A 13,439-nucleotide genomic window follows, 5' to 3' on the forward strand; every position below is an offset into this window, starting at 1 on the left:
GCAAAGCAAAAATATTTCCAGAGAGGATGAAATACGAAAAGGGAAATAGATCAAGATGGATTATATTTGAGTTGGTTCAATTTGCGATCAAGTTAATAAGTAAATGCTCATTTAGCTTTCTTGATTTTACGTGAACATAGGCAAATTAATTATGACTCGACAACTTTTGAAAGGAGAAATAAAAATGTGCAGCTGTCCAATCCCTCATATTAAAAAAAGCTATCCTAATTTAATACTCCCACACTGCCATCCATAAAGAACCAACATAAGAGAGGAAATTCATTCCATAATGAGAAAATGAACCAGTAGCAGGTGAAAGACATGATTTTAAGTGCTAAAATGTCTCATTCATATTTAGAAAAATGATTATTTAGACAAAGCTTGGTTATACTTGAAGGAGTAAACGACCTTAGAATAGAAACTCCCCAAAATTTAAGTGAAATCTGACTTTCGTAATAATGAGGTTACGTATGAAATTTAAAGATGCAGAAACAATTGGTTTAAAATGTGAACGACACTTAGCGACAGAGAACAACGTAAATCAGGCTAAACGTCTTATGAAATCATGTTGCCGAACTTGAAAGCGGTAATATGAACATGCCTTATGCTTTTCCAAGTTGATTCTAACTCAAGTTTTATATTAACGATATGAGCAGCTGAAATACAACAGAAATCACGACCGGCATTCGAGTTATGAATTCAAACTAACAGTGATGAAAATAGAGCTACACAGTTAGAACACTCAAAATGGAGACTAAATTAACATCGACCATCGCCAGCAAAACAAAGCATAGATTCAGCCAGTTATATGGATATAAAATCAAGTTGATGAACATAATGATCAACACATAACATTCAAACAACTTCACTGATGCTTGACTTATGCTTACTGCCTAGTGACATATAGAACGACATTAAGGTAAGGGTTAAAACAGGGGAATCATATACACGTAACAACAGATTCTATATCAAGTGTTCAACACATAACACGCTGGATCGAAATAAAAGAATGTAGGAGGACGTGAAATTACCTTTCTTGGAGCAGCAAAACTAAAGCTTTCACGTCAAAGATTCCAACTTCAAACTCGAACTTCAAACTTGGATTCGAAGCCAAAATAAACAAAAGATGAAAGGTTCTCCAACTATTGTTCTTGAAGTGTATTGTTTCTATCTTTTTCCTACTGCTTGGATATTTTGAATCCTTGCTCTCGTTTTCTTTTTTTTTTCCTCCCTTTCGAATTGGAAGACGCCTGCCTTTTATAGGCGATTTTGGGAGAGGTTTCCACTCTCAAACCTATTAAATTGAGGATGAGACGAACTAAAATCTAATGGTTCTTCGCATCCCCCACTTTTTAGGCGGAGCAATGATGATGGTCGAGACTTCTAGGCCTGCTTTGGGTCAAAAAAAATAAATCGGAAAAGATGTAAAGTTGATAGAAAAGGGAAGTGTGATTGACGGACGACGGATGGACCTGGCCAAAAACCACCGGAAATTGCCATTTTCCGGCAGTTCAAGCCGTTCTTTGGCAGAGATTGATGGGAGAGGGGCGTGAAAAGTTCCTGGGGAAGAAGGAAAACGTTTTGGGGAAGGAAAGTTTTTGGGAAAAAGAAGAACAGATGCCTAAGGAAATTGAAAGATTAGGGGGCGGTAGGGTTGTACAATTTTTGGGAAAAGATGAAAGCTTTAGTATCTAATTTGGTCCGTCCGATCATTTGATCGGACGGTTGGTAAAAATAAAGAGTTATAAATAAATTATAATTATATATATATATATATATAAAAGTAAAAGGATGAATTAATTAAGGCCATTAGATTAGATGGTAAGACTGAGATCGAATCTAAAGAAGCACAATCCATGTGATCGCCTACGTGGCATACACGGATTGGCCGGTTTAATAAGACTTGGATTGTCAAATTTGCTCAAATTAAATTCATTTAAATCATAACTACTTTCTTATTAAATAGCCATAAGTGATAATTATTTTGCTAAGATTAGCTTGTTTGATAAAATTAATCACTCTTAAAATTAAATTAATATAAATTAGTAAATCATTAATTTAACTAAGCTTTCTAATTTTAATAAATGTACGAAAATATCTATTGCGACAAAAGGAATTATATTTGAACCAAATAGATTTAATTCTTCAGAAGAACAATCATTTATTTAAAAATGAGAAAGTAAGTAGTAATCTAATATATTTAATTTTTATAAGAAATAACATTTAAGAAATAAATTTATCAAGTCAAATAAGTTAATTTTTTTTTTTTCTAAAAAAATTCATAACATATATATTTTATTATTATTATTATTATAAATTTACTATAGGTTAAATGTGGAGAGCCAAAATTGGGTGTCAACAGAGCTTATTGTAAAATAACATGTTATTATTATTGTTGACATATTTTTAACTTTAGCCGCCAAAATCTAAGCAACAAAAATATGCTTATATTATCTAGAATAAAACAAGATAAAGGAGTGAGAAAACACATTATTATAGTAAATATAGTAAATAATTAACACCAAGAATTCAATAGTGTACCTGCTTTTTTTTTCAAGAAAGTTCATAAACATTTAGAAGAAGATGAGAGTAACAATGTTACTGTAACATAAATAAAAAACCATATCAATCCACTAAAAATAATAAATAACTTACTAAACAAAATAAGATAAAATTATGTCTGCCTATGATTCCATTTCCTAGTCATATATTTTCAATTTGCAAAACAACACAAACATATATCACAAGTGGCAATATAATATTATATAAATATTTTTAAAATAAAATAAAAATAAAGAATTCAATGAGATTAGTCACCACTCACCAGACAAAAACACAAACATATATCACAAGTAATTATATAATATTATATAAATATTTTAAAAAGAAAAAGCAAATAAAAAAAAAAAATTCAAAGGGATTAACTTGACACCAAAGGGATTTATCATATGATGGATTGAAGTGAATTTAGGGTGATATATAGGTAAAGATAAAAACGGTTACATTTAAGAACATTCATTTCTTTGTTGCATACCGTTTAGAAAATGTTTCTTCTTCTGATTAGTTGGTTAGAGGCTTTTGAAGTTTTCATCATAATTAAGAGCATTAAAGAAATCTATTTTAGTGAGTGAATTATTTAGTTGTTAATTGTCTTTTCGATTTCCTTGACCCATAAATACATACAGTTACAACTGAAACGTATATGATTAAATTTGTGCAGCTACAATTTTTAAAAGGTGAAAAAGTACGTGGGCTTATTTAATTGTTTTCTTAGTGAGTAAATTATTTAATTGTTTATTTTCTTAGTGAGTAAATTATTATATTTATATGAAAAAAATGCCTAAAATATGAGAAAAATAAATAATTATGAATGGAGGCCATAGAGAGGTGCCACATCACCTTCTCTATGTTTCTTCTTTATATATATATATATATATATGATGTCCACGTGGGCACATATATACCTTTAAAATACACTATTAAATAGTACAAAGGGGTAAAAGGTCATTTCCAAAGTTCGGTGTTGTTACAGCAATTTCGGTCAAAGTTTGGATATATTTAAGAAATTTCCCCTTTTTTTTTATTGACAACACTTTGATTTCAAATTTTCACGTGGTCTCAAAATTAAAGGACATTTATGTACATTTGACATAACTTTAATTTAAAACCATAAGACTGAAAATTCTTCTTTATTTTCTTAAATTCAATGTCATATAAAACTACTTCAATTTTTTTAAGCGGATAGAGTAAGAGATGGTTAGTTACTACTACCCATTTTTCTGAATTTTACATTTCAAAACCAATAGGTAAACTAGTTTTCTTTCCAAACTCTAACGAGTTTCACAATTCAATTGTATTTCACGTGATCCTTTAATTAATACCACCAATATAATATAAGGTGGGCAAATACCATCTATATAATAAACTATACTACGCAGCACTAAGTTGAGAAGAGTTCTAATAAGTTCAAGCATTTTTAATTTTCAAGTTATTAAATTCAGCCATGCAGAACTTTTATAATTCTAATTCCTCTTATTACTACCTAGCTATCATCTTTCTATTTTTCCTCATAATTTTATTGAAACATTTGATTCATCCAAAAAAACATTTACCACCTAGTCCTTTGTCTCTCCCAATAATAGGCCATCTTTACCTTATCAAAAATTCACTTCACCAAACATTAACCTCTTTATCAACTAAATATGGTCCGGTTTTATACCTCCGTTTCGGGTGTCGAAATATGTTGATTGTGTCCTCTTCATCCTCTGTAAAAGAATGTTTCACGAAAAACGATGTTGTATTTGCAAACCGGCCACAGAGCATGCTAGGTGACCGGGTTTCTTTTAATTATACTGCTATTTTTTGGGCACCGTACGGTCAACTCTGGAGAGTTCTCCGCCGTCAAACGGCGATTGAACTCTTCTCTTCAAACAGTCTTCAAAAGTCTTCTTTAATTCGAAATGAAGAAACTGGGATTTTGATTCGCTCTTTGTTTAAAGCCAGTGAAAAGAATACACGTGGCGGTACTAGGGTTGACTTGAGTTATTGGGCTTTTACATTTGTGTTTAATGTTATGATGAGAATTGGTACTGGAAAAAGTTGTGTGAGTGAGGAAGTTATAGGAATGGAAAAGGGGAAAAAGATTATTGAAGAGATGAGGAGTGTTTTCTTTGCAAATTTGTTGGTTTTAAACGTGTGTGATTTTTTGCCAATTTTGAAATGGTTTGGTTATAAAGGGATTGGGAAAAAAATGGACTTAACGAGTATGAAGAGAAATGAATTTTTAAACAAATTACTTGACGAATTTCGACAGAAAAAAAGTAGTAGTAGTAGTAGTGATCATGGAGCTAAGGGGAAGAAGGCGACACTAGTTGAAACTTTATTGTCTCTGCAGGAATTTGAACCTGAATTCTACACGGACGATCTCATTAAAAGTCTTCTAATGGTACGTACATACGTTCCCTCAAACTATTGCATAAAGTTGGTACTATTAGATGTCCTTGATTTGCTTCATAACTTTTAATATATATATATATATATTCCTGTATGCAATATATATCCTTACAAATTTTGCTGGCGTGTTTTTTTGAGTATAAACGTGAAAATAATTGGCTCACTGTCGGCATTAGTTTCTAAAGATTATAAATATGAGAAATTACATGATTAGACACATTCCATTATCAGATATACAGTAATTATCTATATTTTCAAAATATTACGTATCTTACTACTTAAATAAGTGTTTTCTATCATATATTGAGGGAGATACACCTAGATATATGTATTTTTGGTATCAAATACACTAAAATAGGGAGAGATGCGAGCAAGATGGGGAGGGAGGTGAGAGAGATTTATTACCAGATACATGCAAACCCACTCGTATACAATGTATCTAGAAAAATTACACCTAATTTTGACCCCATGTATCTCGAGATACATGTATCTGGACGTATCTAGACACTCCAAAATCTGATAAGATTCATAATATTGCAAATTAGAGTGTATCTGAATAATTAACTCTTAAACTAGTGAATTTATATAAGTTTCCATTATAAATATTAGAGTAAATTACAACCCAATACCTTTGGGTCATCTAGTTTACAAAATAAATGTACATAGACCATAGTGTATAGATAATGTAAAATTTATACTAATATCCATATTTTATACATACACATATGCAATATGTATACACAACATATATAATAGAGTTTATATGCAATGTATAGTTTGGTCATTTTTGATAAATAAGATGATCGAATAGTATTTATATAACTATTTCTATTGGTTATTTAAGACCTATTTTTATCTTACAAAAAAGTGAACTGAAAAATGTTGAATTTGAGTGCACCAACTTGTGCGACAAAAATAAGTCTCACATAATTAATATCAATGTTATAACATCACAAAAGAAAGTTTTTCAAAGTTACTCAACTTTGCGCAAAGTATCACAGGAAAAAATATTTACTACTTTGTTTTCTCGTAGTGACTTCATGTGATTGATATTTCTATTACAAAGAAGAATAGTGTAGTTACTTTTATTTTACCTAGGTAGTCACTTTTTCATTACAAAGTTGGTGTAATATTAAAATGAAAGTTGAGTAACGATCCATGAAATTACCAGACTGACAATATATAATTTGCTTTTACTAATGTGTGTCTATGGTGTTTTAGGTTTTGTTTGTTGCGGGAACAGAGACCACATCAATGACCATTCAATGGGCAATGCGACTTCTTTTAGCTCACCCTAAAGCATTTCAAAAATTGAGATCCGAAATTGACAACAATGTAGGGAACGAGCGCTTATTAAACGAATCCGATTTAACTAATCTTCCTTATTTACAATGTGTTATAAACGAGACGTTGCGATTATACTCTCCAGTACCACTTCTATTGCCTCACTACTCATTAGAAGATTGTACTGTTGGTGGCTACGATGTACCAAAAAATACAATCCTAATGGTTAACGCTTGGGCCATTCATAGGGACCCCGCGTTATGGGACGAGCCTGAAAAGTTCATGCCAGAGAGATTTGAGGCTATGGAAGGGGAAAAAGAAGGATTTAGTTATAAATTTGTACCGTTTGGTATGGGGAGAAGAGCATGCCCTGGAGACAATATGGGTATGCGTACTGTTTCATTGGTATTGGGTTCGTTGGTTCAATGGTTTGATTGGAAAAATGTGGAATTAGATGAAAATTATAGTAATATGGATGAATACTATAATTCTAAAGTAATTTCAAGTAAGGATAAGCCTTTTGAGGCTATTTGCATTCCTCGTTAGAATTAATTTCGAGTAAGAATTGTGTGTTGTGTAATAAATAAGTATGCTAGATGGATCTTGGTGTGTGTTTATGTGATATATAAGGATTTTATCTTTGTGTTTTTATGGAATGTACTATCCAAATAAGATCAATATTGTGGAAATGGATTAAGAGTGTGTTTGGATTGATTTATACTTTCTCGTTTTTATTTTATATGAGTTTAGTTTAATTTCACATGGAGTTTAAAAAAAGAAAGAAAATGACTTTTAAAACTTGTGGTCTAAAATAAGTGATAGATATTTGTGTGACTATAAAACATTTCATTAATGGTAAAATGAACATTTTAAAGTTTATGTTACTATTTAATATAGAAATGTGTCATTTTTAGACTATTAAAAAAAAGTAAGTCATATAAACTCACAGGGAGTAGTGTTTTTCAAGTTAAAATAATTTTTAAAGCGATTTTGTAGTGTTTCAATAAACTAAAATATTATTTTTAAGCTAACACGACAAAAATAAATAAAAAATAAGAAGTTATAATTCTTCATTTATGATTGTTGATTTATAAGCCAGAAACTATAAGCTCCTCCAAACATGCTCATTCTTTAGTAGATTTCCCAAAAACAGTTAATTCTCCTCTTGTATTTCTCATTATACATAACAGTAAATTATTCTTGTTATGATCTACACAAAACTTGTATTTTATTCTAAAATAGATTTTTATTTTTACTTATCGTTTTTGATACATCAAAAAAAGATAATTTCTTTTTCATGTTTTACCCTTAATATTAAATACTAATTTCCAAGTCATTCTCGGAGATCTAATACTAAACATCAATATTTAATATGGATATCATGATAAAATAACTATGTCAATAATTATTTTTTCAGTAAGTGTACCAAATTTAACACTGACAAGTAAAAATGAACAAAGACGATAAGAGCCACATACATATTAATTTTTTTGCATTAAAAAACATACTTAGTACATATTAAACACCAAATGTTTGTTACACTTCGCTTTCTCTCTCTCTATCTTCTCCTTATCTATCTGCTTCGTCCATTTTCGTAAAGTGATAATACTACAATATTTGCTATCGAATTTGTCAATTACTTGATCAATTGCCCTTTGTGTGTTGATAATGTAAAGACTACTTTTTTGTAATAGATTTCAGTTTCCACCTGCTTTTTTATCTTGAGAAAGTCACTCAACTTTAAACTTTTCTTTCAGAAAGTTCCATAGTACGTGACTTTCTGAGAGAAAAGTCTCCATAATTGAGTGACTTTATGAGAGAAGAGTTTATAATTGAGATAAAAATCATAGTTGAGTGACTTTCTGAGTGAAGTTCACAGTTCAATAACTTTTTGGTTAAAAATCAAAGTTGAGTTTTGAGAGAAAAATCATTAGTTGAGTGATTTTTCTTATGACTTTCTAAGTGAAAAATTCACAGTTCAATAACTTTTTGGTTAAAAATCAAAGTTGAGTTTTGAGAGAAAAATCATTAGTTGAGTGATTTTTCTTATACAAACCTCTTTCTTGTGGAATTAGTTGACAGGAGTACTTGACAACCACGCATGCATGTTAGTTCCAGCGAGAGGTGGAGTCATGTGTATACAGGGTTATGTGCACTCGTTAATTTTAAATTATTTTTTTAAGGGAAAAAAGACAAACATACCCCCGAACTATTGTAAATGGTATGCAGATATCCTTCATCATACTTTTGGGACATTGGTGCCCCTGCAGTCTAAAAACTAGAGCATATATGCCCTTCACTCTAACGGAAGACTAAATAGGGACACGTGGCGCAATCTTATCAGTCGATAAATATCGGATCGGTGGATAAGATTATGACACGTGTATGTCCATTAGTATAAAAGGGTATATATGCTCTAGTTTTTTGGACGGCAGGGGGCACCAATGTCTCAAAAAGTATGACGGAGGGTATTTGCATACCATTTACGATAGTTCGGGGTATATTTATCCTTTTTCCCTTTTTTTAATAGTATATTTATCCAGAAGCTAATATGTATTTTGGAAAAATTTCCCTCCCTATATATATACCTCAATATACTTGTATATTTTCCTTGCTCACGCGACTAGTGGAACTATTCCTCGATCGTCATTGAAAATTTCACTATGTTAAAATAATAATTTTGGTGCTGTCTTCAAATCATAGAGTTCCCCTTTTGATCCGACTCGTGGTCCCAACACACCTTTCCCTTGGTTGTTTTCTTGTTTCTAACTAAGACGTAGAAATTTGGTATACTTGAATCTGTCAATTACTTAAATGCGTCATGTATATGATCATTGCTTACGAAATTTTTAGCCTCCACACACTGGAACTGATATGTATATATAAAACACAAATCTGTTTACCAAAACTACACTGCCTTCACTTGTTAAGTTTACAATTCTCTGTTTTGGGCCATGGAGACTCTGAACTCTAAGTAGTACTACTACTTGTTGCTATTTTTTGTTATCTTTTTATTAAAATACTTTTTTCATTCCAAAAAAACGTTTACCGCCTAGTCCTCTGTCTCTTCCAATAATTGGCCATCTTTACCTTATCAAAAATTCTATTCATCAGTCATTAACCTCATTATCAACTAAATATGGACCGGTTATGTACCTCCGGTTCGGCTGTCGAAATTTGCTTATTGTGACTTCTCCATCCGCTGTAGAAGAATGTTTCACTAAAAACGATATCATATTTGCTAACCGTCCTCAGACTATGACTGGAGATAAGTATTCATTCAACTATAAGGCTGTTGTTTGGGCTCCTTATGGTTATCATTGGAGGGCGCTTCGCCGTCTAATGGTAATTGAGATTTTCTCTTTCAGTAGCCTTCAAAAGTCTTCTGCATTGAGGAGTGAAGAAATTAGAATTCTTATTCGCGGTTTATTTAAAGTTCATTGTAATAGGAGTGGTGTGAAAATTAACTTGAGTAATTGGGTTTTTACTTTTTCTTTTAATGTTATGATGAGAATTGGTACTGGGAAACGTTGCGTAAGTGAGGAGGAGATAGGAACAGAGAAGGGTAAAGAAATTATTGAAGAGATCAAGGGAATTTTCTTCGCGACGTTGTTGGTTTTGAATGTGTGTGATTTCTTGCCAGTATTGAAATGGTTTGGGTATAAAGGGATTGAGAAGAGGATGGTTTCAGCTCATAAGAAGAGAAATGAATTCTTGAATAGTTTATTTGACGAATTTCGACAGAAGAAAGTTAGTGTTTCGGAGTCCAGTACTGATGGAAACAGAGAGAAGAAGGGCACATTGGTTGAAACTCTGTTGTCTCTGCAAGAATCAGAACCCGAATTCTATACAGATGATCTCATTAAAAGTGTTGTACTGGTACGTTTGGTCAAAATTTCCTTAGTTTGGAGTTTTAATTTGAGCAAATATATCCTAGAGATCACTTCATTAATTAGACTTGTGCATTTGTTTGAACATCTTGTTTGCCAGATGTTGTTTATTGCAGGAACAGAGACCACATCGATGACCATTCAATGGGCGATGCGACTTCTTTTAGCTCACCCTGAGGCATTTCACAAGCTGAGAGCTGAGATTGACAGCAAAGTGGGGAACGAGCGTTTGCTCAATGAATCTGATTTCACTAATCTTCCTTATTTGCAGTGTGTTATAAACGAGACGTTGAGATTATACCCTCCAGTACCGCTGCTGTTGCCTCACTACTCATTAGAAGATTGTACTATTGGTGGCTATGATGTACCAAAACATACGATCCTAATGGTTAACGCTTGGGCCATCCATAGGGACCCCAAGGTATGGGAAGAGCCTGAAAAGTTTAAGCCGGAGAGATTTGAGGGTGTGGAAGGGGAAAAAGAAGGGTTCAATTATAAATTTGTGCCATTTGGAATGGGGAGAAGAGCCTGCCCTGGAGCTGCAATGGGCTTACGTACTGTTTCGTTGGTTTTAGGTTCGTTGATTCAGTGGTTTGATTGGGAAAATGTGGAATTCGAGGAAAACTTGGATGCCTGCTATAATACTAGAATCACTTTGAACAAGGAAAAGCCTTTGGAGGCCATATGCATTCCTCGCCAGAATTGTATTCGATTCCTTGACCAGCTCTGAGTTTATTATCCATGTATTGTAAGGATCTACCTTTGTGTTCTTAGTGAATGTTTATAAATAAGTACACGAGTTTAAGGACAAGGTAGAAATGAAACATGAAACAACTCTTAAGCTGTTATTTGTTGAATGCCAAGCTCAATCTATGCCTTGTTTTATTTGCAAAGATAAAAACTTACACGCACTTACATCAAACCAATAGATGTATGACATTATTTGTACATACATTTCTGTCACTTAGCCACTTATCCGTGATAACTTAAGTTGATTTGATGTAAACAATTGATCTAAGTATTTACTCTGGCTAATCCTTGAAATAAGATAGATTACCCGTTAGAATAGGTAAATATGAGTGTATAGTACCAAAAAAACTTTACAATAACTACGTGTATAACTTAAACTCTCAACATATGTATAAGTGAAACCGGATAAGAAATGAATGAAGGAAAAAAACAAACAAGAAAAATGTGTTGCAAAATTTAGCTTTCACACACACAGTCTCTCTATCCCTCTGCCTCATCCAGTCATCCTTTATCATAAGTACTTTGTATTTGTCCATTACTTAAATTCGTCAGCAATATGATCATGCTTTTTGTCTCTACACACTAGGAACTTATCACTCAGCTACTAAGTAACTTCACTCTTAGATACTTCCAACGATATATTATTAAACAAAAAAATGGCCAAAAATACGTCTAACATTTAGAAATGACTCACACGTAGCCTTTTTCTATCTTTTGGTCTAAAAATATCCAAGACCTTAGTGAAATCTAAGGTATCACCCTTTGATACGAACAACTCTCTCGATGTGTTGTTTCAACATTTCGCCCATGGAGAATCTGAACTTTAACTACTACTACTATTTAGCTACTATCTTGATATTTCTTGTTACAATCTTTTTGATCAAACATCTGTTTTATCCCGTAAAGCGTTTACCACCTAGTCCTCTGTCTCTGCCAATTATCGGTCATCTTTACCTTATCAAAAGCTCACTTCACCAGACATTAGCCTCATTATCAACTAAATATGGACCTGTTCTGTACCTCCGATTTGGCTGTCGAAATTTGCTTGTTGTGTCTTCTCCATCTGCTGTGGAAGAATGTTTCACAAAAAAACGACATCATATTTGCAAACCATTCTCTAGTATGGCTGGAGATAAGTTGTCCTTCAATTATAAGATCATTATTTGGGATTCTTATGGCTATCTCTGGAGGGCTTTTCGCCGTCTAACTGTAAATATCATGTTCTCTTCCAATAGCTTGTGTAAGTCTTCTGCACTGAGGAGAGAAGAAATTGGAATTATTATTCGTTGTTTGCTTAGTAGTAGTGCAAAAATTAACTTGAGTAGTTGGGTAAATACTTAGGTGTTCAATTTTATGATGAGAATTTGTACTGGAAAACGTTGCGTACGTGAGGAAGATATAGGAACAGAGAAGGGTAAGGAAATCATTGAAGAGACAAGGGGGTTTATCTTCGCGGCATTTGCGTTGATTTTGAACATGTGTGATTTCTTGCCAGTATTGAAATGGTTTAGGTATAAAGGGATTGAGAATAGCATGGTTTTAGCACAATAAGAGAAATGAATTCTTTAACAGATTATTAGACGAATTTCGACACAAGAAAGAAAGTCATAGTGTTTCAGAGTCGAGTACTAGTAGAAACAGTGATACACTGGTTGAAACTCTATTGTCTCTACAAGAATCAGAACCCGAATTCTACACAAATGATCCCATTAAAAGTGTTCTTCTGGTAAATTTCCTCAATTATGGTCAAAATTTTGTTTGATTAGATTGTATGTTAGTTTTAATTAATATCATATATCTTGTGCCAGGGCTTGATTGTAGGGGGAACAGAGACCACATCGATGACTATCCAGTGGGCGATGCGACTTCTTTCAGCTCACCCTGAGGCATTTCACAAGCTGAGAACCGAAATTGATAGCAAAGTGGGGAAGGAACGGTTGCTAAATGAATCTGATTTCACTAAGATTCCTTATTTACACTGTGTTATAAATGAGACGTTGAGATCATACCCTCCAGTACCACTTTTGTCTCCTCACTACTCATTAGAAGATTGTACTGTTGGTGGCTACGATGTACCAAAACATACAATCCTAATGGTTAACGCTTGGGCCATCCACAGGGACCCTGACTAATGGGATGAGCCAGAAAAGTTTATGTCGGAGAGATTTGAGGCAATGGAAGGGGAAAAAGAAGGGTTCAATTATAAATTTGTACCATTTGGTATGGGGAGAAGAGCATGCCCTGGAGTCACAATTGCCCTGCAATCAGTTTCGTTGGTTTTGGGTTCGTTGATTCAGTGGTTTGATTGGGAAAGTGTGGAAATAGAGGAAAACCTGGATGCATGCTATGATGATAGAATCAATTTGAGAAAGGATAAGCCTTTGGAGGCAAATGCATTCTGCGACAGAATTGTATTCAATTCCTTTCACAGCTCTGAGTCTATTTATATTAAGTAGTAAACTTAGAAAGTTATTTTGTAGTAAGTACTTAATCAGAGGCTCGTGTTTAAGTTCTGTAATACATAATCATCTTGGTTAGAGAGCGTTTTACACTCCAATATGA

At 32.9% G+C, this 13,439-nt stretch overlaps 2 protein-coding genes and 1 pseudogene across 2 annotated transcripts; all 3 read left to right on the top strand.

Annotated features, from left to right (window-relative positions):
• The first annotated feature begins 3,965 nt into the window (after nucleotides 1–3,965).
• Nucleotides 3,966–6,920, top strand: LOC102579099 (cytochrome P450 81E8-like). Its single transcript, XM_006367353.2, has 2 exons — nucleotides 3,966–4,945; nucleotides 6,175–6,920. Exons 1-2 carry the CDS (start codon nucleotides 4,004–4,006, stop codon nucleotides 6,781–6,783), a joined length of 1,551 nt encoding a protein of 516 aa, XP_006367415.1. The 5' UTR covers nucleotides 3,966–4,003; the 3' UTR covers nucleotides 6,784–6,920.
• Nucleotides 6,921–9,137: 2,217 nt separating this feature from the next.
• LOC102579426 (cytochrome P450 81D11-like) lies at nucleotides 9,138–10,984 on the top strand. The gene is made up of 2 exons (XM_015305409.1): nucleotides 9,138–10,116; nucleotides 10,228–10,984. Exons 1-2 carry the CDS (start codon nucleotides 9,388–9,390, stop codon nucleotides 10,855–10,857), a joined length of 1,359 nt encoding a protein of 452 aa, XP_015160895.1. The 5' UTR covers nucleotides 9,138–9,387; the 3' UTR covers nucleotides 10,858–10,984.
• A 588-nt stretch (nucleotides 10,985–11,572) lies between these two features.
• LOC102579750 (isoflavone 2'-hydroxylase-like) lies at nucleotides 11,573–13,411 on the top strand (annotated as a pseudogene).
• The last annotated feature ends 28 nt before the right edge of the window (nucleotides 13,412–13,439 follow it).

The sequence above is a fragment of the Solanum tuberosum genome, unplaced genomic scaffold, assembly GCF_000226075.1.
Source record: "Solanum tuberosum cultivar DM 1-3 516 R44 unplaced genomic scaffold, SolTub_3.0 scf00784, whole genome shotgun sequence".
Classification (NCBI taxonomy): domain Eukaryota; kingdom Viridiplantae; phylum Streptophyta; class Magnoliopsida; order Solanales; family Solanaceae; genus Solanum; species Solanum tuberosum.

What these genes read in the sequence shown, in the direction of transcription:
- LOC102579099 (XM_006367353.2), top strand. Translation starts at nt 4,004, where the DNA reads ATGCAGAACTTTTATAATTCTAATTCCTCTTATTACTACCTAGCTATC. An exon ending in TCATTAAAAGTCTTCTAATG is followed by an intron (nt 4,946 to 6,174) that starts GTACGTACATAC and finishes ATGGTGTTTTAG; the next exon opens with GTTTTGTTTGTTGCGGGAAC.
- LOC102579426 (XM_015305409.1), top strand. Translation starts at nt 9,388, where the DNA reads ATGTACCTCCGGTTCGGCTGTCGAAATTTGCTTATTGTGACTTCTCCA. An exon ending in TCATTAAAAGTGTTGTACTG is followed by an intron (nt 10,117 to 10,227) that starts GTACGTTTGGTC and finishes CTTGTTTGCCAG; the next exon opens with ATGTTGTTTATTGCAGGAAC.